The sequence below is a fragment of the Hyalella azteca genome, unplaced genomic scaffold (genome assembly GCF_000764305.2).
Source record: "Hyalella azteca isolate HAZT.00-mixed unplaced genomic scaffold, Hazt_2.0.2 contig1740, whole genome shotgun sequence".
NCBI classification, from domain to species: domain Eukaryota; kingdom Metazoa; phylum Arthropoda; class Malacostraca; order Amphipoda; family Hyalellidae; genus Hyalella; species Hyalella azteca.
Genome location: NW_025932041.1, coordinates 305,300 through 333,015, shown reverse-complemented (window position 1 = coordinate 333,015; position 27,716 = coordinate 305,300). Strand labels below are relative to the sequence as shown.

Here is a 27,716-nt window from a genome sequence, read left to right as displayed (position 1 = left end):
TGAGTATCTAGGGCTAAACTTATGCTAGGTAGCACATAATTTGCTTTGGTATTTTGCTCTTTGTTTGGTTGTACTAAAATAATTTGTACAGCTTATGTACTGCAACATTGTACATAAATTACTCCGTAATATAACACATTCTAAATGAATATCAATATAACTAAAAAAATATATTTACATCGAGATAATAAAGCACCATTTAGCTATAGAAAGTAATCCTTTAAACATAATAGTTAAAAAAACTAAATTAAACTGAAAATTATTAGGAACTAAAAATGATATATAGATTTAGACTATTTTCACTATTTACTGCTATTTCCTTAACGTAGTTTCTTTAACTCCACGTATAGACAGACTAAGATTATTAACAATGGTACGTTTTGATTCAAATAATTTTAGCGGGAAATATCGGCTTAGAAATAAAGTTCTTCACAGCTAATTTGAATATACAAATGTACACAGTTCTAATACAGCTCACACAGACGTTGGGATCAGCCCTCTTGTATATGACACGCTCATGCCTTGTATCATGACTTTCTGATGCTTTGAATCACTTTCTTATGTTCTGTATCACTTCCTGAGGTCCTTTCCAGTTAAATTAAATCTTCGGTGTCACGAGACGCTATTTTATACAAGCTGACCAACAAATTGAAATGATTAAAGTTCATTTAAGTTGAGATTCTTAAGTTTCAAGCGAAATAAAGACGTATTGTATGGAAAAGATGATTAAAATCGTCGAATGGTGTATCAGACCTACAACTGTCAGCTCATGGTTTGGTAATGTTAACGGAATAACTAATTTAAATTATTGAATTAATTAAATTTAACAACAAAGAATTAATGCTCACTTGAATGAAACTGACTGTAATATAACTAGGAAATTTTACTAATAAATTGAAGGAGAATTTATTTTTCCTGTAACCATATAGTGTGATATTAATATATACTGTGACGTCTTATACTTATTATCCTCAAAAATGCATGTAGCCTTTAGAATTGAACCGTCTTCCTTTCGAAATTCTAGATTTCCTCAATGGAAAAGTTATATGGTAAAGTTATATGGAAAAGTTATATGGTAAAGTTATATGGTAAAGTTATATGGTAAAGTTATACGGTAAAGAGCACCACTCACTCATGGGGTTCTGGTAGGGGTTGAGGTGGTCAGCGAAAGAAGCAAAGAGCAGGGGGTGTGGGGGAGCTGGGGGGGCGCCTGGGGAATGAGATCCCCCTCCCGCACCCCCTCCTATGTAAGGGGGAGTTCCAGCCCCTGCAGCCAGAAATTTATAGTAAATTAAACATGTATAATAATTGAGAATTCTAGTTAAATATGCAATAAATGTTATAATTCTAATTAAACATGCAATAAATTTAATAATACTAATTAAATATACAATAAATTTAATAATTTTGATTAAATATGCCTTGATGAATTCAGCGCATTAAAAAATGAGGGCAGTTAAATAATGAGGTAATTTAAGGCTACCGATATTAACGCTAAGAAATCATTTCATTTATCTTTAGCGTTAAAAATGGAGCGGCAAACGGAAACCTATATAGTATACATTTTATTCAGCCGTGAGTGTTTGTGTTTAGTAACATATTACTTACAATTATTATTCAACTTCTATTTTAATCAATACACTCATTATTTAAATTTTAGTTCACTTACATCATATCGTCATCATTGCACTTATGATAATATTTCATCATCACATGATATTAGCAGCGATATCATCATTGCACTTATTTATCATTATATTTATCAGTATCACTTATTTATCATTATTGCACTTATCATCATTATAATATTTCATCATTACATGATATTAGCAGTGCTATCATCATTGCACTTATTTATCATTATTTTTATCATTATCACTTATTTATCATTATTGCACTTATCATCATTATAATATTTCATCATCACATGATATTAGCAGCGATATCATCATTGCACTTATTTATCATTATTTTTATCATTATCACTTATTTATCATTATTGCACTTATCATCATTATAATATTTCATCATTACATTATATTAGCAGTGCTGCTCACCGTGCAGGAAAGGGTGCTGCTGTGGGTGCTGTAGTGCTGAGTGTGGGGGAGGTGCTGGGTGCTGGGGAGGAGGGGGAGGAGGGTGCTGGTGGTGGTGCTGCATGTGGGGACTCATGGTGGTCTGGCCAGGCTCCAGGTCTGACATGGACTGGGGGCCTGGCGTGCGGTAGCCTTCACTCAAGTCCAGCAGCATGTCGTCGTCTGCACGAAATGGCAGCTTTATAAATATATAAATGTGGGGATAATATATAATATATAAATAAGTGTTAATAATGTTATGTTGATAACAAGCGTGTTAAAATGTGATGATGATTTTTCTAGGTTAAATGTGCTGTTGGCTTATAATAATGTTGCGTTGATTACCTAAGGTAATAAAATGTGGCGTTGACTAGTATAAGTTGATTACCCAGAGTAATAATGTGGCGTTGACAAGTAATGATGCTACATTGATTACCAGAGGTAATAATGTGGCGTTGACTAGTAATAATGTTACGTAGGCTGCAAAAATATTGAAATATGAGGTCATAAGAGATGTCACGTTGGTTACACGGTAGGTATAGTAAAAGGGATGCTCCCGTTCGCAGGAAGAAATGAAAAGTTAAATTAAACATTAATGAATTTACAGAATTGTATAGATGCATTGACGATCATGTGTTGGCACAATTTTTCTTACACAATTCATAATTATGATCAATAAGTAAAATGAATATGAAGCTCTTTCTCGTCATTTGAGATGGGAGGCGTCATTTCCCAGGTTGCATACCAGCGTCATCACGATTGCATGAGCAGCGAACGCGCATTTCGTTTGAAAGCCACAGGGGCAAAAACACCCGGAACTAATTAAGTCACAATATCAATATATCGAAACAGAAGAAAAGTCAAGAAAATTTCTTATCGACTTGATTTAATCGAACTTTACGTCTTTTTTCTCGTTCATGTTATTTCCGAAATATATTTACTATTGTTTAATTTTTAATCCGTCAAAATCGGGCCCAATGAGAACAAAGAAGCTCTGTGCTAAAATTTGGACTGACATAAACAATGATTTCCTCGTTAAAATCACGATCTCCAATGAAAAAGGAAATTGTGGTTGAAGTCATAGAGTAAGAAAAATTGAAACAAATATCCAAACCGAAAAAATAAAATCTTCGTTAAATTCACTACAGAAAAAAAAACATTAATATCGTGACCTCCAAGAACAAAACGAAACCTCGATTAATATAAAGACCGGAAAAAATAAAGCGAAAGTCCCTTTAAAATCAAGACTTATACGTACAGTATATACACATATAAACCAAGAGGGCCAGTAAAAAGAAAACAAAATCTCCGTCAGGACCGACAGAAACATAAGGAAATTTCTGTTATATTCAAGCCCGGCAAAAACTGGTGCCGGAATCTCCGATGAAATCAGGATCGACCAAATCGCATTTGCCGGACCGGAAGCGGACGCGCTGGTGTGATGATCTTTGGCATCGCAGGTGAGGGGACGGCAGCCGGTGCTGCTCATGATTGTGATGATAATTGTGATGATATTGATGATGATATCGCCAGGCATATTGATCGCTGAGCGAGACTCATCATAGTACTGATGCGCATGACGCGGTCATGCGTTACATGGACTATGCGCTTTGAAATGCTAACCGTGATTCCGAGTTGCTGGATGCAAGCATATTTGCATGACTGCAGATAAATAATGAGTGGTGGTGAAAAAAGTATGATGAAATACTAACTCGAAGTATCTTAGTTTAATAGAAACTTAATTCTGAAAATATAATGGCCTAAAGGATTTCACGAAGAAAATTATTTTAAAAATACCATTCTAATGTTACACATTACTATAATGGTCGTGTGATAATGGGACGATAGAATGGTTTCGTATTCTAGCAATGATCAGGTATAGATGAAAACTCAAATGGCAATTAAATGATTAATCTGCAAATATTTTATTATAGTTTAACCTCGGTTAATTTGTTTATTCGAGAATATGTCCTCGGTACGTCGTTCGTGGCGAACTTAATTTATCGTATCTGCTGCAAATGGACTCAAATTTAATATTAAGCGGGGTTAATTTAGAATTATTTATTTAAGATACACTAAGTTACATTCATCATTGAAAATAAATTAAAAAAGAATTATGCCCGTGCAAAATGAATGTACGAATTAATACTTTTAATGAATTATGTGTACTAATATACGCGATATACGTATAGGAGTATATATCGCGCATAATTATCAATGTTTAGGCTTTGTGCTTTTATAACATTAAACGCGTATATAATCAGTGTTTTTTTGTGATAATAGACGAATAGAGCTCGTATAATCAGATTTAGTGATAATATACGAATAGAAAACGTATAATCAGTGTTAGTGGTATTATACGAATAGAAAACGTATAATCAGTGTTAGCGATAATATACGAATAGAGCGCGTATAATCAGTGTTAGTGAAAATATACGCATAGAGTGCATATAATCAAGCGCCGCACGCCTATAAGGCGCACGCGTCCTGAGCAAAAAGGCGCCAATTTATGACGCGGACGCAAGAAACTCGGAATCGCGGCGGCGACATCGATTGTGACCAGCGGACCGCGACGCCATTACGGCAGCGACGAGCAGCGTCCTGCTCGTTGACTCGTATCTGCTCACGCTCGTTGACTCGTGTCTGCTTAAGCGCTCGTTGACTCGCGTCTGCTCAAGCGCTCGTTGACTCGCGTCTGCTCACGCTCGTTGACTCGTGTCTGCTCGCGCTCGTTGACTCGTGTCTGCTCGCGCTCGTTGACTCGTGTCTGCTCGCGCTCGTTGACTCGTGTCTGCTCACGCTCGTTGACTCGTGTCTGCTCGCGCTCGTTGACTCGTGTCTGCTCACGCTCGTTGACTCGTGTCTGCTCACGCTCGTTGACTCGTGTCTGCTCACGCTCGTTGACTCGTACGTACGTGTCTGCTGATGAGTTGATCCATGTCTGCTCGTGCTATTATTAATTTTGACTCATTTGTGTTAGGCATTATTTTTAATCCTGTCGTTTAATTCGGTTATTGACTCGTAGTGATTGTAGAGTCATGCATGCCTGTGGCCTTTATTATCATGTCTGTTCATATCATAATTGTTAAATCATACTCCTTAGGACCTTAGCTCATATGCAAATTATTTCAGATGTTGTTTTGATGAAAAGTTTGCATAGACATAAACCTCGATCTGCTCTAGCAATCAAGCCATCAAAGTTTGAACCATTGCTTTGTATTACTTACAAGATTCATGCAACTTTGAGAACACAGTTTTTTTATTGCAAAGCCCATGTCCTCAATACGGACGGAACTAGCAACTTCCTCAAATCAATAGAGCATTTCACTCTGGAAAGAGCATTCAGGAATGTGCCGCCGATCCTGGGAAAGGAAGGCATTTGTGGGCAAAATTTGTAGGCAACGTGGCGTAATCCGCACATAAATTTACACCTTACGGTCTACGAGTTGCAAGAAATCCGTGAATTTACGGTGCATGCACGACGCCGGAAACGTGTTGTGCTGGCGCGCATCACGAGGCCCACTGCCGCTGCAATGTTGCCATCGATCTCGAGCTGCGCGGTCGCTCTGGCTCAGAATGGGAATTGCACAAACACTATGGAGATTAAGTAAACTTTTTAGGATGCTCATTTCTTTCAAAATTTTGTATTAATCGTAGTCATTGTCATAGGCTACATGAATAAAATACTTTTGATTAACATTTATTATCGCGAATGTTTCTTATCATTGAGGAATATAGTGCATTGAAGTTATTTACATTTTTTGCATATATGTAGCAATGTGTGAACAATATTTTTGGAAAATTTTGAAATAATCTTATTCAATATCATATAAAATCAGATTATCTCGATTAACACTCAATTCTTTTCAATATCTTCTATTAGTGAGGGAGATAATTTATAGAAGTTTTTCAGATTTTTCGCCAATATGTGGTGATGTATGAATAATTTGTTGTATGATGTATGATAATGAGGTATGTGAGGTATAATAACGATACATCACTCGAGTGAAGTATCGTTATTATACCTCACATTACTCTATATAAACTCAAAAAATTGAAAGTCATCGCCCAAATAGTGCCTGAATGACTCATAAATGACAAACAGTGTATCGCTATTTGGACATCTATTTGCTCATTTTTCTGAGTGATAACAAGTAATGTGAATATTTAGATACTATCGGTGCTGCACGGCGAAAAAATAATAGTTGTTACAGTGAAAACAGTTGTGTTCTATTTTCATTTTTCAACGATTCAAACTCTGAATGTAATGAGCAAAAACATGGTATGAAAATATGTTTTAGACTCATAATAACAGTCGTTATAATTTTTCTGCACCAACTGGAGACATAAACTTTAAAAGGTTAATCAGAAATAATCAAGAAATAAATTATGAAGCAATCGCGAATTCTAAAGCTTTTTAGATTGGGATTGGAATTTAGATTTCAAAAATGCTAGAAGTAGAAAAGGTTACTTAGCAGGGAATTTTTTTCATCAATTTTTTGTTAGCAAGCTAGGATTTTAATCATAGAAATCCCGCCCATCCGCTGCTGCGCTGCTTGCATCAATACGAGAGGAGAAACTGTTTGAACTATACGAGGTTTGCATATATTATTTAGGAACAGCTGACTGCAATTGAAATCATTTGCGGCGTTATCGTTCTAAATAACATTTAACAAATGTTATAATTCATATTAAGAAACCTATGAAAGATTATGGACGATGCATTTAAAATAATCTAAGGACTCCACCGCCGCCTTTTACACCACGGTCTGCCACTTACCGCCCTACGCCCGTTTTCCCGCCTCTATACCTACGCCACGGTCGGCCCACGTACCGCCCTACGCCCGTTTTCCCGCCTCTACCTCCGCGTACCGCCCACTTCTGACGGGTTCGCCATAGATAAACACGCCCATTCATTGCTGTGCACGGACAATGTTTGACAATGAAGGTTGTAGTCGATAATTGCAAACACTGCCAAGCTCCAGAGAAGCACTGTCTAGTGCTAACTGACTACAATGTTTGGCTGATATAATCAATGTTTAATGTTATTTATGTGGTCTTCAGCTTGTTTATTTCGTATTTGGAACCATATAATAGAGTCATAAATACTGGAAATGAAAAAAAATGAAACTCAAACGAAAAATTCACCACGTATGTCACATCACTAATTTTCGTTTTTAATAACTACGTCTCTCCCCTTGAGCTGTAACGTCTATAAACTGCTATACTTTCCTCCCCACGAGATGTAACGTATCAATTAAAAAATTATTTATAAAAATATCCGCCTTATCCTCCTTCATCATCTTTAATAATAATGAACTTGTATCGTCATATGAGCTTCTTCTCAGGTTTCGTATTTAATTAATACATTCATGTCATTTATACATTAATATTTAGACTTTTAGAGAAACTATAAATTTATATACATTAACTTAAAAATATTACGTTTTCGCGCGGTTGCAAAGATGTGATCGCTTTCCTTCAAGTCTTAATTGAATTGTTCGATATTATATATTTTTAAGCTTCACAGTACATTTTATGACTTTATATCCTACGAAGGAAATCTACTCACGTGCATCCAAGTCGACCTCCGAGTCGGCCTTATCGTCCGCCTCCCTGCCGCCCCTGCCGTCCTTGCCGGCCGCCCCCCTGCCGCCCCCGCCCGGCTTGATGCTCCTGAAGTACTGCCCCCAGCGCGACCGTCCCGCGTCCTTCTTCAGACGCTTCTCCTTCGCCCGCCTGTCCAACAAAGTTGGAATTTTCGAAAACATTCGATATTATTTAATACTTCCGGGCATTTGACGTATAAATAACGTCGATTAAACGTTGTTTCAACGTCATATGACAGGAGGCTTTAGTCTAGTGTAACTGAAGTTGAAGTTTTCGTAACAATTGGATATTATTTAATACTTCCGGGCATTTGACGTCTAAATAACGTCGATTAAACGTTTGTTTCGACGTCATATGACTGGAGGCTTTAGTGTAACTGAAGTTGATGTTATCGAAAAAATTCTATATTATTTAATACTTCCGGGTATTTGACGTCTAAATAACGTCGATTAAACGTTGTTTCAACGTCATTTGTCAGGAGGCTTTAGTGTAACTGAAGTTGATGTTATCGAAAAAATTCTATATTATTTAATACTTCCGGGTATTTGACGTCTAAATAACGTCGATTAAACGTTGTTTCAACGTCATTTGCCAGGAGGCTTTAGTGTAACTGAAGTTGATGTTTTAGAAAAAATTCGATATTATTTAATACATCCGACAATTTTACGTCTAAATAACGTCGATTGAACGTTGTTTCAACGTCATCTGCCAGGAGGCTTTGTGTAACTGAGAAGATTCTTGTGCAGTACATATCCAACTGTTTCGAATGGAATATTTCACAATTGCCTGTAGGCAAACTCACGACACTGTCTGCATATCTCTTATGTGCACTCTAACAGGCTTACTTCATTATCAGCCTCGCAAGACTGTCTAAAAATATGAATGAGACTCTGAGTATCTTAGAATAATTTTAATTGGTCCCAACATGGATTAATCTCACATGATGCTCATTGAAGAGCTGTTAAGATCACATATTTGGCTTAATAAGACTGTTTGATATAGGTGCAGTATAATAGTTTCCGTTAATGTTCAACATCACAGTATCGTTTGTATACCTGGAGGCCATGTAACATACACTGACCTGTTTATCTTGAAACGATTATTTGTTCATCTTAAGTGCAGTATAATGGGCACCATCAAAGTTAACCATTACAATACTGGGTACATATGATGCACAAGGAGACCTTGGCGGACACTCACCTTGTTAATTGACTTCATAGTGAAGTAGCTATCGATGAAAAATTTAATGAATTTACTTGAAATTTCCCATGTTTTTATTGCACTGACCTGTTTTGGAACCAGACTTGCACGACGCGCATGTCGAGTCCCAGCGTCTGTGAGAGCTGTTCCCTAACATGTCTGGCGGGCTTGGGGCTGTCTTTGTAGGCTTGTTTGAGTTGTTCCAGTTGGCGCGCAGAGATGGTGGTACGGGGACGTTTGTTTGTCCCGTCGCCGTCTACAAATGACCCGTTAAATTTTAATTTATTTCTCTCGCTTCTAGCTAGAATTAGAAAAATTAATGCTAAAATAATGTAAGAATAATGGTGTTTCTTATAGTCAATTTTGAACAATTCAACGACATTGGAATAACGTGATTAGTTAGTACGACTATCCTGCTGCTATTGCTATCAATTTGTCACACATTGAATTATAAAGATTGGTCTAACCAAGTAACGACAGCTTTTTAGCTAAAATAATTAGTTATGGTTATTCAATTCTCACTGTAATATATACATAAATTTAATTATCTAAAATTGTAATGTGGACAAATGAATGTTTCTCAGCTGTTTTTTTCCTTATTAAGATTTGCATTTTGAAGAATATGCGAGTTTGCCCATTGCTCAAAATTAAACCTATCAAGGTTTTTGTCAACCGTTATTTAATTTTTATAATAAAGTCAACATTCAGGAATCTTGCGGCTGTGCAACAAGAACTTTTTTAAGCGATAATTTTTAATAAGAGATGTAAAATCGCAAAAAGTTTGAAATGTTAAAAAACGTGCGGCGAATGGCCTTGGATGTAAAATGCGAATAAATGGAAGAATATATAAAAATGTATAGAGGGAATAAAAGCATGCAAAATTGTACCTGGAATGTTGAACAAGAGGAAAACATTGTTTACTCTACTTATAAGTACAAACAAAAATTATTTGGTTTGACTTAGTTAAAGGTTCAGAATGAAGATAAGATTTTTGAACCATATAAAATTCTTCAACAACATCATTAATAAATGTATGAAATTTCGTTTGTTATATACACTCTCGACATTCTAATCATAATCAAGACATTCCAAGCGCAATATTGATAAATTCGAAGAAAATCCATTGAAAATACGGATAATAATAATGTAAGAACAAAGATATATAATAATTATATATCATGCAAAAAATGTACACTCAAACGCACATACACACATTCGCATGTACAGTAAATGAGGGTATGACATCCAGGCAAGGGGATATGAGGGCATCAGATTCAAGGGGTTATTTGTGGTACAGGGAGGGGGTTGAGGGCTGGCATTACAATAGCAGCAATATAGAATTAAGGGAGGGGGAGAGAGGCTGCTCATAATATAACAAATTCCTCTACTTTTCTTTACCTGCGATTCAAGATTTTTGTAGGTATCATTGCATGTACAATATACATTTGTTATATACGTTCTACCATTATTAACCATAATCAACGCAGAACGTCTGCAAAATTTCTTATTTTAAACTACTTTTCATTGAGGTACGCGACAACAATTTTGGACAAAATTGTTTCTATACAAATCTTTAATTTATCAGAACTAGTTCCAGCCAACGATTAACAAATTAATAACTTTCTTTTAACTGTTTAATCTTCTTTGAACTGCTTTATTGACACTGCCGGTCGTTAAAAATCACAGAGATAACAGCTTTAAAATGTATTAATTGTCAAAAAGAATGATGACTATTTTGCAATTCAATTAACATAGTTCAAAAAAATATATGAGTTATTTCGACTGCTCATGAGAAAAGTAATATCGCTGAGACATCGCAACATAGTAAAATGGTACATTTGTCTTCCGTCTATGAAGATTACATTAATTGAGTCCTATCAAGTTGAATATAACGCTTGAATGATGCCTTGTCTTTAGTTTGGAACTAGCACCTCACTCATCCACCTAACAGCAGGACGCGCTGTCACTGAACAACACAGAATTTTCGGTTTGATCGAGATCTGCAAGCAGGGCTTACCGACTCTGCAAAGCCTGCAAGTCTTAGAGCAGAGGTTGGCTCAAGTATAAACGCTAGATTTGAAATAGAACGCAAGCTCTGCAGAGGCCTGCAGGTCTAGTAAATTATATAAGGATCTCTGAGAAATTGTGGTCCCAGAAGCCTTGCAGACCAAACGAATTTCGTGAGCGTTGCAAGGTCTACAAGTCTAGAAGACACTGCAAGCCTTCGAACTGCTGGTCATGCAGACCAGAAATAAATGAAAAACCCGAAAATCTTGCAAGATTTGCAAGATTTTAAGGCATAGCAAACCTGGCAGGCTTTGCATGCCTTGCAAGCATTGAAGGCCCTGCAAGCCTTGCTGGTCCAGCTTACCGCCTTGCGAGTAGTGAAGACCTATTAAACCATGCAGGACCTTCACGCTCTGCAGGCATTGAAGACCCTACAGATCCCACAAGTACTAAATAAAGACCCAACAGACCTGCAGGCCCTCCCGCTCCGCAGACATTGAAGACCCCGCAGATCCAACAAGTAGTAAAGAACATAAAGACCCAACAGTCCTTGCAGGCCCTTTCACACTCTGCAGGCATTGAAGACCCTGCAGATCCCACAAGCACTGAAGACACAACAGGCCCTTCATATATATAGTCTAAACGCATTGAATACCCTGCTGATCCCACAAGCCCTGAAGACCCTGCAGGCCCTGCAGGCCTTGCAAGCCCTGCAAGCAGTCCGACAAGACACGTACCTGTTCTGAAACCACACTTGGACGACCCGCATGTCCAGCCCGGTGTCAGAAGCGAGTTGTTCCCTGACGTGTCTCGGTGGTTTGGAGCAGCCTGAGTAAGCTGCCTTCAGCTTTTCCAGCTGACGAGCATTGATTGTAGTTCTGGGCCTCTTGCTGCACAAGTCTTCTTCTGTACCCACCGACCGAGCCATGGGGTGCATATAACGACCGAATATCAGCCACGGAGACCTCCCAAACTTAGGCTAATGATGAGCGCGCTACTCCTGGCGGTATATGCTGATATGCTGGCCGCGGCTGCATGCGGCTCATGCTAGAGTCCAGGGGCCATACTTTCAAAACTCGCTAAGTGAACGTAAGTACTTACGCTATATTTTCTTGTCCATGATTAGTGGATTTTCCTTGAAAGGCCGCCAATGATTGGCTGATGAACTTACGATCTCTTAACTTTTTTTGAAAGTATAGGCCCAGTTATACCAGTCCTTAATTAAGTCAGCGGTTCTTTGGTCACTGTGATCCGTCCATTTTTAAATAAGATGGTAGTTTCTGTCAACCTATACTGAATGTGCCTATTCTTTAACGTCTGTTGTTGCATTCCTGTTGGCTGTAGACACTCATTGCTGTGGCAAGTCAATTAAAGTATATATGCTCGATGGTATATATATACTTGACATAATATATACTGTCGGTCTCTGCTACTTTTTGTGGATAATCTCTAGAGTTATAATAATGATTCATACTTTCTTTTCTGTTGTATGGATACTGTTGCTGCAGGAGCTTTTCCATTATTGTCTGCTTTTATTCGGGAATTGTTCAAATTCAAATGTGGCTTCTTGGTACAAGTATTAATTTTTTCCTTTAATTATAAGATGGCAGTATGTTTCAGACGATTGAGGTGCCTCACCGAAAAAGTTTTCTTAACATTCGCCACGTTCGTCCGACTATTAATGATAGTGTCATTCTCTAATGGTAACTTAGTCACAAATGGTCACGAGCAATCCATGATTGCAAATAAATAAGAATAAATAAAAAAATAATATGACTAAATAAATAAAATAAAGTTTTATTTTATGTGCTCTTTCAATCCGCATTTGTTTGATGTCTGTCAGTCCATAGATGCCCATGCATTAATTGTCTTTCAGCAATAAACTCTTCAATAACGAATCTTAACGCACAATTGCCAACAGTATCAAAATAAAATGGCATATGTTGTGCCATTATCATGATTGAATTTTGTCCACCAGTACCGTGATCGCATATTGTTTGTCAATCAATTCTCTTTTTTATTTCAAATCAATGCAGGCAAAATTTTTGTCAATTTTTGACTTAATTTAGAGATTTTTGAATGTACATTTCCTCATCGCCTGTCGCTCCTGCAAGTGTCAAATCGAGATTGCACGTCGTCAGTCTATGATGCATTTAATGTATTGATTAATGTTTAAAAGTCAACAAATGTTTGTGTATGGTTTTCTATATTATGTGGGCATATTGTCAGTCAGTCAAAGCTTTCAGTTTTATAAAACTTTAATATTGCATTACGTTTGTCAAACTTAAGGGGCTGAAATTACTACGTCGGTCAATCAATTCTGCAACATTGTGCAACAATCATAAGATTGAATGTTTTCTGCATCTCTTGCCAATCTCTGACACTGCATCTTGACTTTTAATCTACACCTGCTGTGCTGTGTACTGCATGTACACAGCAGTGTACGGTTGTATTTGTACTACTTAGAACTACTTGTACTCTTACACAGCAAGTAGGTGCTGCCAGCTCAGCTGGCGTGAGGGGCAACAGCGTCCTATATACATTACGCAGCCTTTATCAGTTAAATTACGTACGTTGCTACCAACACACAATATAGCTTGCATTATTCACTGCACGCTCGAAGCATATGAACCTTCACACAAATAATCAAACATATCTCTTTAAAATATATGTGTTTCTCTCCACATATGCTCAATGCACTAATCTCACTTCCCCCTGTAGGCGCTTCCCTCATTCCCCTATACAGAATAACCCTCACTTCATACACACGCGCCTGTACACATGTATACATTTCTGAATTTCCTAACACGCATTTCCAGAGACATCTCTCTCCACACTAGCGCATTTGTCTCTGCGCCGTCAAATTCTCTCCACTCTATAAGCGCGTCTGTCTCTGCGCAGTCAAATTCTCTCCACTCTAGCGCATCTGTCTCTGCGCAGTCCAAATTCTCTCCGCTCTAGCGCTTCTGTCTCTGAGCAGTCAAAATTCTCTCCGCTCTAGCGCTTCTGTCTCTGAGCAGTCAAAATTCTCTCCACTCTAGCTCATCTGTCTCTGCACAGTCAAATTCTCTCCACTCTAGCGCATCTGTCTCTGCACAGTCAAATTCTCTCCACTCTAGCGCATCTGTCTCTGCACAGTCAAATTCTCTCCAATCTAGCGCATCTGTCTCTGAGAAGTCAAATTCTCTTAGCGCATGTCTCTGCACAGTCAAATTCTCTTCACTATAGCGCATCTGTCTCTACGCAGTCAAAATTCTCTCCGAATAAATTGTCTATTCCTCCACACCTCTTTCCACACGTGGACATGCATCACACTTATACCGCACTACACTATGCATTCCTTGCTCCACACATAGACACAGAACATCACACATAAACCTCACACAGAACATAACACAGCCATCCGTCAATTTACTCACCCGATTAACTTCACACAAACATTTCATACAATCACACACACACACTAACACAAACCACACAAATCTCCCCCAATGCACACATGTACGCCAACCCTTACTCTATTTGCACCCTCCCTCCCCTTCCTCCTTCACTATTGCAACCCCTCAATCCGAGGTGTAACCCTATTCAAAATCATGGGCGCAAATAGCAAGTAGTCTGAAATGTATTCCTCTTTCAAAATCCAATTGCTAATTTTTAAATTTAGATAATCAGTAATCATTTGAATTTTAACTGTAACTCTCAAACAATTATAAATATCGAACCCATTTTAATGGTCAGCAAAAATGTCGGCCTGTTACTCAGGCAGCTCGGAAATATAATGAACTGATAATAAGTGGACATAATTAGCTACTATCTGGACACCGATGACTCGCCCATGATTTAGCATAGGAAGACTCAAGTGTAGAGCACCGCAAGCTCCTTCTCGCTATGCACATTTTATAAGACCACCATTGTACGGCTCTGAACTAAAAGTAAGTGTTGAAATTGAACAAAAACAAGCTGTATATTCTCCCACTTAACGAATATTTTGTATTTCCAATTTGCCGAGAAATTCATCCCGCAAAACAGATATTCAGAATTTCCAGATATCCTGGAATATTCGACCAGTGCTGCGAGTGAGAAGGAACCTTGCGGTGGATCTTGGCGTGGCTCAGACAACCGAGATACTGGAATAAGCAGGCGAAGAATCCAACGCTAGAGGGGTTAAGTGCAGGCAACTGTGCAAATGCAGTAGTAACGAAAGGGGCAAATACATACATGTAATACATACCTGAACGACGTCAACATTACTCATATAATTGCAATTTTATAGGGTTCAGAGAGGACACTTTTATATTACTGTAATGTCTTGTTGGGCGAAGTCAACACATTTCTCATATGATCTCAATTTTATAGGGTTCAGAGAAGACACTTTTACAGTACTGTAAATTCTTGTTGGACAAAGGGAAAATGTATCATATAATTACAATTTTATAGGGTTCTGAGAAGACACTTTTACAGCACTGTAATGTATTGTTGGGCGATAACTCAATTCAACTTGACGAATAGAAATTAGGAAGTAATTACGAAAGATTGCTTTTCAGGCATGATCAACCGAATGAACCTCGGGAAGCACGTGATACGAATTGAATTGTGTAAATTGTTTTCTTCAGAGAAGAAAAATGTTTTCTACTCAACACGTAAGTCGCCAAGCTTTCATAAATATATATTATGTTTCGTAATTATGGCGTAGAAGAGATTAGCATGTCAGATAGGGCGGTATAGTCATTCCCTATTATTTCGATTTTCATACCAGTTTGGATATTTTAAAATTTGTGTTGTGATAATAATAACATTGCGTAAATATTCCTACTTAAGTGGTGATTATTATTACCAAATTGGGGAGATAACCGTATGATATTGTGGAGATTAATTGAAATGCAATAGCTCTCATGACTGCAAAAAAGTTTTTTAATTACGAATTATTAAATAATTTATAACTGAACGAATTTGTTGTATGAGATGATTGCGTTTGCGTTGCAATAAGATACCATGTTAGAGAATTATTGCAATCTTTCTTATCACGTAAAATGCCTAGTGCAATAATTGCTTATCGTATGAAAGTATCGTATCGTTCCGCCCTATATTCAATTGTCAAAGTCAACCAGGTGTGTTTAGTTCAAACTCTTGTTCAAACTTTGATACTATTATCCTCATCTTCTTCAGCAAAATCAGGACAAAATTTAGGCCATGTTCAAATTAAATAGTGGCCTCATGTTTAAAGGCAATGTTGTGATGCGGATAACTCAATTATAACACGATCATTCCAAGTAGAATTAATTGAGTTACACCAACTATAATATTTATTACCTAAACTCAATGAGAAGAAAATAGCGGTGAAACATCCAAGCATTCCGACTTGATTATTTGTGAAGGTTTCTACTGAAAATATGAGGATAAATTTCCTCAAGAGTTTATCTAATTGGAAAAACGAAGTAATGCTTCAAGCACTTATATAAGTTGTTCAAATCCTGTGTTTCCCAAGAGAGCAAAGCTCAAACACTTGTTTAATTTAGGCTGCTGGTAAACATTGACGTTATAAGGAGCTGAAATGAGTATATATACACAAGACGATCGATAGCAAAGAACAGCCTGTCATAAGTTTGCTATGAGAACACCGGCATCGATCGTCGGGCACCGTACACACAAAACTTTGCAGCGTCACGTTATATATTCATCGAATAAAAAAGTTACCCAGTATAGAAATTTGTGTTATTCCTTTCTGTATTTTCTATATTTATGTGTTATTCAAATGAGAATATTTCAAGTCTTTATGCGATATATTTATTCCTTTAAAATGTTTATGGAAATATTTCATTTTAATTTTTCGATTATCGCTTTATTTTGTTATCCGCAAATTCTGCGCGTTGCATCAGCGAGCGAAGTACGTATTTGACGTCACTAACCGTAAATGAATTTCATAAATTTCTACATAATTCATCGTTAGAAAATCCGATATTAAAAACAATTGGTTGCAAGTCATCAAAAATAAGAAGCGAATGATTTAATTTTGTTTCACTAAATTTATTATCAAATAATTTTGCCCTGGTAAATTTTTTGTTGAAATTGAATCATAAGTAAAACAACTAAGGCACTCGATAGAAAAATTCATCCGACTTACTTACGATCAATTTAGCGTGCCTCAAACTTGTGAAGAATCAAAGTCGGCTAAGCACCGAAATCAGTTGTGATCGATGGAATAGTTTCGGCTAAAGTTTATCACGTGAAGTTAGTTATGACTGAAGAAAATGCTTCACATAAGTCAAAATAATGGAATAATGCATTCCGATGCAAAACTATGCGTTGTCCATGACAGTCGGCATCAAAGTGAAAGTGCTACTTTAAAAAGTTTTACCATAAGTCAGAGGTCACCATTGCATTTTAATATAATACCACAATACCAGGAAAAAATCTATATGAATCTAGTACAGTGCACTCGTAGCGGTACTGCGTTCTTTATGTCGTGTTTTATGGCCAGGATGTGTAAGGTTATTTATTTTATTAAGTAATAGTGACATTATCTTGTGCAAAATCATAACTCTATTAGTGTTATCTTCCCATTGTAGAGCTAAAATTTAATGCTCTCTAGTTAACATAATTACTGTGTATATGAGTACACACTCATGTCAAGATTACGTGCAGTGCGGTCAGTTAGATTATTTAGAAGCTGTCTTCTTTTTATGTCAACTGTACAATTAAGCGCTCGTGCTCGGAATTGATGTCTATTGCAGTACATATCCATGTGAACGCTAAAACTCATGAGTATTCTTTATTATTTTGCGGAAATGAATGATTTTTAACAAGTGAATGCAAGCATAAAAGATGCTGTACGTGAACTAAAAGTAAAGTGTATACTATCCACTATCTATACTAGTCCCCATTCACATTATTAGAAACAGGTCTATCTTAAAAAAAATATAACTCAGTACCCACTGCAGTGAGAGACAGAGAGCGCATTTTCTCGTCGACGAAAACGTGAAGTCACGGACGAACAGACGGACGTACGGACGGACATGGCGAGCACAATAGTGCATTTTATTTTTTTTCATAAATGAGGAAATGCGCTAAAAAGAAGGCAAAGATTTATCTTTGTCGAATTTTGACTTATCGTTAGATCATAATGATATAAAGCCGATTTCTCTTCAACTACGTAATTAATGTAAGTAAGCAGGTACAATTAAATAAGTTGTTACAAAACTTATATCGTAAGAGGCCCCTAAACCCTCCCCCATGTACCAGGTGCGCATGCAAATATAGATGTTACAATCAGTGTAACGTTACAGTGTGTGAACAGATCAGTCTGAAAGCTGAAATTCTGATTTTCAGTGTACATATGCAAATGCAGTGCCAAGTGCCAAGTAATTTCATAAACAACTCATTATGTTCCTTGTACAGTAAGGATATCAATTAATGACTTCTTAATGTCTTCTTAGCGTAAAGCCAGAGCGAGAAATCTGAGTCAAAAAGCCAGTACTATAAGAAATATGTTTGTCAATAATGATTAGATGGATAAAATGGGTTAAATATTGCTAAACCATTATAGGAATATTTTTCATTCACCTTCGTAACTGAATTATCAGAAAAATGTCAATTAGTCGCATTTATAATGCAGGAAAAATGTAACTGGAAATAAAGAAAGGGAAACATCTACAGAAAAAACATGCATGAGCAAAAATATACGAGCATGAAAATGCATGGGTCAAAATATGCACACAAAGAATTTTATTACCGAAAAATGCATGAGCCAAAAAAGCATGAGCACAATATAGCATGAGCCAAAACGGCATGAGCACAATATAGCATGAGCCGAAACGGCATGAGCACAATATAAAATGAGCCAAAACGGCATGAGCACAACAATGCATGAGCCAAAAAGGCATGAGCACAATGCATGAGCCAAATGTTGTATGGAACGAGCAATGTTTGAGCAGGACAAGCGAACGATATATGTTTGTATACAACATCGAGTAAAGGCATACCCAACATATGGATGACATGGGTGTAATATATGTGGATGATATGGGTGTAACATATATGGATGATATGTGTGTAACATAAATGGATGATATGGGTGTAAATATATGGATGACATGGGTGTAATATATGTGGATGATATGGGTGTAAAATAAAGGGACGTTATGGGTGTAACATAAATGGATGATATGGGTGTAAATATATGGATGACATGGGTGTAAAATATATGGATGATATGGGTGTAGAATATATGGATGAATTTTGTGTAAAATATACCGATGACATGGTTGGAAAATATATGGATGACATGGGTGTGAAATTATGGCAACGAGGTCATGTAAGGGTCATATATTAATCCTCTTATAAATTAATTCATTTTCAGAAAAATGTATATTTCTCACTATTCAATGAGCATTTAGGAAAAATTACAGTCTTTAATTATAACGAAGGAATAAATAATTTACATTGATAAACTGAAAAGAGCGATTAAATAACGGATTTGATCTTGATTTTTTAGAAAATATGTGAACGTTTCACGCAAATAATAATTCTCATTAATTGAGAAACCACAGAAGATAAGATAATTGAATTTAAGCTTAATAATTTAAAGAATTAGAATTAGATTAAGATCGTTCTGAAGACTTGACAAATCAATAGGCGCTTGCGTGGGATATGGATGACTATATATAAAGGAATTATAAATAAATGTATGAGTAATTGAATGAATTGTGATAAAAAATTCGTTAATCTAAGGACCATTGACGAATTATGCACAAGATAACTTGCTAATATAAAAAATATTTTGATAAAATCGAAAATTTTGAAGCATTGGGGGAAAATGTACGCTAAGAACTGAAAAATAATAATAAAGAATCTGAATTGAACATTTTATAAAATGAAGATCGATTGGAAAATAAAAATGGAGGCTAGCAGATTTCCAGTAAAAGCACATAAAATCTAAATAGAAGCTCTTAAAATAGTGAAAAAAATTGAAAAAAATCAAATAAGATTAACAAAATTTCCAAGAAAACTGAATACGGGCAGAAACCAGCATGCAAAACCTAAAAAAATCATTGAATAATACAATAGTTGTTAAAGTTTATTACAAAAAGACAAGATACTAACCCCGCTGTTTCGCCTGCTCGTAGTCTGTCTTGCAGACGAGTTTGTTGTCCTCCATGAGGTAGAACTCGTCGCCTGTGTTCAGCTGGCGCTGGCAGATGATGCAGGCGAAGCAGTGCAGATGGTAGACGTTGTCCTGTGCCCGTCTCACCACCTGCGTGGGTGGGATGCCCTGGTCGCATCCCGCGCATTTCGTGCCGAACCTCCTGACGAGGAACGAGAAGCAAGGTCTTCAGGGGCCGTACTTTTATTACATGTTTATGTATAAGTAGCGATGCAAGTACTCGCAAGTACTCGTAGCGACCTAAGTACACGTAGCGACCTTAGTACACGAAGCGGCCTAAGTACACGAAGCGACCTAAGTACTCGTAGCGACCTAAGTACATATAGCGGCCAAGTACAAGAAGCTGCCTAAGTAAATGTAGCGGCCAAGTATACGTAGCGGACAAATACACGTAGCGGCCTAAGTACACGAAGCGACCTAAGTACACATAGCGGCCTAAGTACACGATGCGACCTTTAAAGTACACGATGCGACCTGAGTACACGAAGCGGCCTAAGTAAATGTAGCGGCCAAGTACACGTAGCGGCATAAGTGCACATAGAGTCCTAAGTACACCTAGCAGCTGAATTATGATCTGTGAGTAGCGGGCTTAGCATGAAAAGAGATTGATGGATGTAAGAACTCTTAATTTTTTTAAATATAATGCCCCAGCCATACTAACTCAATCTAGCCTAACGTAAAAATGTTCATTTGTTTAATGGTATATGATATACTAAGCTTGAAAGTGCAGAAAAGTTCCACTAAACTCTGCCAATTAATCCATCAGGGTACCTACTCTAATTTTGAAATAATGATATACACATTTATAAAAGAGCATTCGTTTTATAATACTTTCATTCGAAAATTTTAATAATCAATAGTCGTCTATTGATGCATTGAACCTAATTAGTTCTAATCACAATCCTGTAGGGTCATCGTGTCGCTAGGAGTGTCCCAAGATAATATTCAATATTCATCCTTTAATCTCCTTTAATTTGGCTCACCATAAAATAGAGAAAATTCCCGTCATGATTTCCTGGAAACCCATTTATGCATATAAAATTTTTAGCAGCTTGTGGTTTTGTCATTTTGGACCCAGGATATATTTTAAACGAATAAGAAAAATAATTTCTTTGAAATTCGTCTCTTTCAAGTTTTGAAATAAGTTTTTTTATCAAATATTGAAATGGGCGAATTTTAAATACTTATATTATGGTTGCCAAGCGTGTCGAGCCCAGGGCACTATATAAGTAGCCCCGTCATGTGATCTAATGCCCAGTGGCAGGAAGGGCTTCGGAAGTCCAACGTTACAGGCTTCCTTAGGGAAGACCTACCGCTTCCTGCAACGAGTTTATCCTGCGCCAGGAAGTGTTCCTGGACTTCCTACAACGATCGCGTCTTATATTTTGGCTTGCTAGTCATGAAAAACTATCACGAGTTCCGGCTGCTTGTTAGATTTTATTCTCAACAGATTCAACGAGCATTTTTGGTCGTTCATTCCACAATATTTACGTTTCTTGATGATGACAGGCTGGTCTCAGCAGCCTGCCTCACCTGAAGAAGTCCTCCTTGCAGAAGACCTGCTGGTCCCAGCAGCAAGTCTCACCTGAAGAGGTCCTCCTTGCAGAAGACCTGCTGGTCCCAGCAGCCTGCCTCACCTGAAGAAGTCCTCCTTGCAGAAGACCTGCTGGTTCCTGTAGAAGCACTTGTCGGTGAGCTGCAGGCCGCAGTCGCAGCACTTGAGACAGCGCGCGTGCCACGTCCGCTCCAACACCTTCAGGATGAAGCGGTCCAGGATAGCTTCGGTGCAGCCAGCGCACTTCGGGATCGTTGCTGCGAAATAAAGAAAAAAACTTTTATCTTAAGTAGTCGTGACGTTAGACCCATAATCATACGAACAATCAAAAGAGAAACTTTTATTCTACGTTGTCTCGAGGTTGGTTATTGTTGTCATGATCATTGTCGTGAAAAAATAAGAAAAAAGGCTTTTTATTATACTTAGGGTTTACGTTGTTGTAATCATAATCGTAGTCATGAAAAATCGAAACTATAACTTTTAATATGTATAGTCTAAATGTTGATAAAGCAAATCATGATTCAAGTGGTGAAGGGAAAATATTAACAAGGAGAATTGTTACTAATAATATTGGCACCAGATGCTAATATTAGTATACTATTATAAATTCTATACTAGTATTGGTACTATTGTTATCATTGTTATTAATAGTATCAGCATTAGGGTATTACTGGTATTGCTCTAGATATACCAAGTGATATTATAAAATATTATTACATCGGTTAATTCTATCACTAATTATTAGTAAATAATACTTTTGGGTTCTTAAATACAGAATGAAAGCAACTCTTGTATTCTTGTTATCATTTCTATAACTAAATTCTATGAGAACACAAATGACGTTATACATATAAAATTATAAATAATTTTATTCTATATAATAGTAAAATCATCCATTCCATTCTGGATCGTCGCTGTTAAATAAAAAGAAATGGGTTTAGATTATTAAACAATCGACAGAAAGAAATTGAAATCTGGTCCTCGGAAATCGAAATCTGGTCCCTTTCAGTATTGCCAATATTAGTCAAGAAATTAAATGTAATAGTCACAAATTTCAGCTACAACGCTTAACTGGTTTAAGAGTGTTTCGAATATTATCGGTGTCAAAAAACTACAGGTAAACAAGGGAAAATTTATAGAATTGCAAGAGGGATATCATTATTTTATAATAGTTTGTAAAATTGCGGGAAAACCTACGACGCTGGATAGCCGACAAGAGAAGGATGGCTGGACGAAATTTAGTTTCAAAAAATGTTATAATAAACAAATTTCTTTCTCCAAACTGCAAAACCGATGTAGCCAAGACGGAAATAAAAAAAGACTAAAATAATTAAATTACTAAAAAACTTTTTCGAACGTTGCACATATAGGGGGTACTGCTGCGGGAGGCTTTGAAAGTAAATTAAATGTTGGTATCAAATTCCGTAGACTAATTTTTGAGGGATACTTCCAGTCTAAATATATTGTAGTATGCTTTATACGTATTTTAGTTTAATTATTAATATAGCAATATGAAATACGATATCGGATGTTTATGTCATTTTGCTAACAATGACTCGAATTATGGGCATATATTAGAGTTAATTTATAACATATTGCAGGATGCTTATAAATACTTTCCATTTAATATAAAAACAATTAACTAAAATGACGAAAATATTTTGAAAACATATTATCAGCATATATCTTGCCAATCAAAAAAGTAACAGTAGCAGTAGCAAAAGATTTTTGGTGCTATCGCCAAAAAAAGCAAGTGCCGAACTCATCCAAAACCTCGCTCCTTTTCGTTACCGGAGGAATCAGAGGGCAAGAATGTGCTCGCCATAGCATCATCGCGCGTAAGTGCGCTAACCCAATCCTACGACAACCAAAAACTGCCTTAACGTGTCCAAAAAAACCCGGAACAACACCCGAGCAACATTTGCCGGCAACGAAGCATCGTTTCGAGGCAATTCTGGCTTTGTTGAGGGGCGGGGGGCAGCGTCACTGATTAAATGATGCAATAAGAGACTGGCATTGGGGCCATTCCAGCACGGCTATGAAGGCCTTTCTTGGCCGCGAGATAAAAACGTGTGGCTTTTGCAGCGCGTTGGGCGATGGCGGTAATGACGGTGGCTACAGGACGCTGCATTACCAGGGGCGGCATGGAGTAACATTTGCTTTTGGTTTGAGATGGGCGCTGGTTATTGGGGTAGGGGTCTGCAGAGATACTGGGGGGAAATTGGGGGACATGAGGGGGGATCTGCAGCGAACCTGGGGGGAAATGGGGGACATGAAGTATATATGCAGCGATACTGGGAAGGGGGAGAAATGAAGGCAGCAGGAATAAATACGCTCACGACGGGCTAAAAAACCTGAATTCAAAAATTTTTCTGCTTAAACAACTGAACAAATTTAGGTTTGCTAATAATTGTTGATGCTTCTCCTGTGTTTCAATATTGGTGTTTCAGGAGTGAAAACAAGTGATATTTAAAAAATGATCATGAATAGTTTACGGAAAAATTTGAATAGTCATGAATGACTTGAAATTTTTGGAAACAAATATGATTGCTCGAAATTTATGCTATTAAAAGGGAATTTTCAACGAAAAAATCGACACTCCAACTGGATAAACTGCGGAAATGTTTGATGAAAAACGTTATTTATGTTAAATAAAGAATGACAGAGAAATTACGTGGAATTTAATTCTATTCTCAAGAGGTAGAAGAAAGTTCAACCTATGCACAAAATTCTATAGTTACGAATTGACATTGTAAAGGTATAAATTATCATGCCATAGTAACAAATTTACAAAGAATGTAAAATTAACATACTAATTTTATATACCGAAATTAAAAATTATAATAAACTATATGTATTTTACTAGTAAACTGATAATTTTATAATCGTATTCACAGGTATAATAATAATTACATATGAAAAACAGGAGAGTGAAATTAAATTATTATTTATAAAATAAATCTGTGAAATTCGATGTTGAAGAAACAAGAAAATAAGCAGCTATTGGAGAGCCTAAAATTGTTGGAGCGTTTGATAGATATTAATTAATTAGGAGTTAAAATTAGCATTGGTTATTCCTTGGGAATATTTGATCGTATATAGGGCATAATTTAAAAAAAATTCCTTGATAAGCTTAAAATGTATATATTAAATCGTTGATTGCAGTTTATTTCCAGAGCGAAGCTGAAATATCTACGTGTATTATATATCTATATAATGAAAATATCGATATTTATTATGTTCATAGGTTAATGTTTATGCATAAGTGCCTGTTTATTGCAGCGGTGATGAACATTAATTTCACTAATTTTTAAACAGGCTAATGAAATTCAGTTGTGTAATTGCAGCGGTTACTGAATTTTGGTTAATATTTCTGCAGCGGCTCCTGAATTTCCGTTAATATTTTTGCAGCGGCTTCTGATTTCCATTAATAGTATTGCAGCGGCTACTGAATTTAGGTTAATATTATTGCAGCGGCTCCTGATTTCCATCAATATTATTGCAGCGGCTACTGAATTTCAGTTAATATTATTGCAGCGGCTCCTGAATTTTATTCAATATTATTGCAGCGTCTAAATAATTTCAGTTCGGTCATTCAACAACTTCCAAAGCCATTGGGTTCTTGAAGAATGCAATTAATATTTAAGAATAATTCTGAGCAAAGATACACCCAAGAGATGAGAGGAACTATTTGACGTGTTTATTGGTTACTTATGAATAATTATGGGTATAATTAATAATACTGTAAGGAATTAGTTATGACAAAATAGCGGTTATCCCGATTTTACAACTAGATTGCGGACCAAAGTTCACTAGGTACAGAATATTATAGTTAGTATATATATAGGGTTATTGACTCTGAGCTCCTATCCTCGACGAACGTCTTTCTCTGCTGTGTACCTTATTGGTACGGTTAAATGCTGTTGTAATAAACTATATTACGGAAGGGAGTGACATGTACCCTATGGAGGGAAGAAATCTGACTTGGAGAATATCGAACCTATTTCAAATGCTCATCATAATAAATAATAATTGGGGATGGGGATGGAGTGACACTCACACATGAGGAGCGGGTGAAGGCCGGCGGGGATGAGGGCTGTGCTGAGGTCTTTGCTCTCACGCACGAAGATGTCGGCAACCCCGACCATGGGGATGATGGGGGAATGGGGGGAGGAGGAGGAAGAGGATGAAGGTGGGGATGAAGAGGAACAAGAGGATGAAGACGAGGATGAGGGAAGAGGAGTGAGGGTTGTGTTGCCGTACAGTATCATTTTTTATGGAATTTCCGTACTTCTTTCCACTGATGCTTATCCTTTATAAATAATTATGGTTTTTCGATGGCAGCCCTAAAAACTCTCATTATTATAAATATATTTTTCAGCCTCAGTGAGTATGAATTGTCTTGTTTTGAGTAATGCTCGCCGATATTATCAGTACTTATTTCATCAAAAGCATTCCATGATAAAATAATATTTTTATATTATTTTTTTGAGCTAGAAAGTCGTTCACAATAAAGATATACAATCAACAAAGATATATTTCATTTCAGTTCCACCTGAAGTATGAAACAGATTTTCTTTCTCTCTGAAACAAAATTTGGGAAGTTTTTTTTAGAAATTTGTAAGAAAGAATTCACAGAAAAGTTATCCGATCATCAAAAACTTTTTACAAACGAAAAAGTGCAATCAATTTGCTCTCTCAAATTATGATGACACTATACGATCGGTACAGATGACCGCTGTGGGTGCATTGTACCATCATGCAGCTCCGTATCTCATACATTTAAACATAACATACTTTTAACGCGTACTTTTCTAGAAAATATACAAATGAAATTTATAAAATACGACTATACCACGCATCAGATTATGCACGTTCGTGTACTGTATAAAACTTCGTTCGGTGAAATAATCAATTAATGGACCTATCATGAAGCACTTCTCTGTTTAAAAGTACATTAATGGAGTACTAACACGTATAAAAGTACGTATGCGAAGTACTACAACGCATAAAAGGATATTTGCGAAGTACTATATATACGACCTTTAATTATAAGTTCATTTGTGAAGCATTTTTTTGAACAATAGAGAAGGTTTGGTCCTAACATCAATAATATCTCAATAGTTCTATAAAACCAAAAGGAAATGTGGTCACCAATTGAATTGAAAAAAATAAGAGGAAACAAGTCACTTTTTCACCGAAGAAACTCATGAGCGGCCACCAGCACAATATCACTGTCAACAAATAACTTATTTAATCACTTGAAATTCAGTTCCTATCATCTCCAGTTATTAAACTCACTAAAATATAGAATATAATTTTCCGTTACAAAAAAGTTGAATTTTTCCAATATTTTCTAAGTTATAATTCCTCTGTGACTGGTGAAATCCAGCGGGCACTGTACAGCAGTTCCAGCACCGCGCACGCGCAGCCTCTCGCCGCGGCGGCCAGGCCGGCAATGCTGCGGCACCTGCGCAGTGGCGAGCGCAGCGCCGGCGCCGCCCTCTGCGCCGACCAGCCCAACCTTTTGTTCCTTCACCCCAGGCTACCGAAATAGCTTTGAAATAATATAAAAACTATTTCCAATGAGTTTGCTTGCAGAGTAACTAGTAAATTGGTGCTGAAATATATATCAATTACAATGTACACAATAAAGTTTATACTGTTCAGCGTAGGTGCGGCGGAAAGGGAGGCGGTTTGCGGTCCGTTCCATGACATCCACCAATAAGAAGCGTCCATAATTCGAGCAACCAATGAACGCGCTGGGTTCGCTCTACTTCTTTTTAGTCATCTGCATAAATTATCGCTCCGGATCATAGAGCTGAAGACCGCACATATGTAAAATGTGCACTCACTTTCTTAATCAAGCTAATGTCTAGAAAAATCAGTCATACAATGTTGAGAATCACAAGTGAATTATCGTCGGCCAATTATAGCTTTTGGTCGGCCATGACTGGTTCTTAGTGCGTATTGAAGTTCAAGTACATGCTGCTAATATCAATAATTTAATTAATAGAAACAGTTAATTTGAAGATTCTTATACAACTGGTGCAGGGTAATAATGAAGTTCATGTTTGTGTGTTTAATATTCCAAATCGTTAATTCATAT

General features: G+C 36.8%; 1 protein-coding gene across 1 annotated transcript; it reads right to left on the bottom strand.

Moving 5' to 3' along the window:
- Nucleotides 1–682: 682 nt before the first annotated feature.
- On the bottom strand, nucleotides 683–26,186 carry LOC108673552 (LIM/homeobox protein Lhx3). The gene is made up of 9 exons (XM_047883791.1): nucleotides 25,668–26,186; nucleotides 21,690–21,864; nucleotides 19,992–20,194; nucleotides 11,194–11,211; nucleotides 8,973–9,141; nucleotides 7,648–7,814; nucleotides 2,058–2,258; nucleotides 1,133–1,267; nucleotides 683–753 (listed from the first exon to the last, which is right to left on the bottom strand). Exons 1-9 carry the CDS (start codon nucleotides 25,876–25,878, stop codon nucleotides 683–685), a joined length of 1,350 nt encoding a protein of 449 aa, XP_047739747.1. The 5' UTR covers nucleotides 25,879–26,186.
- Between the last annotated feature and the right edge of the window lie 1,530 nt (nucleotides 26,187–27,716).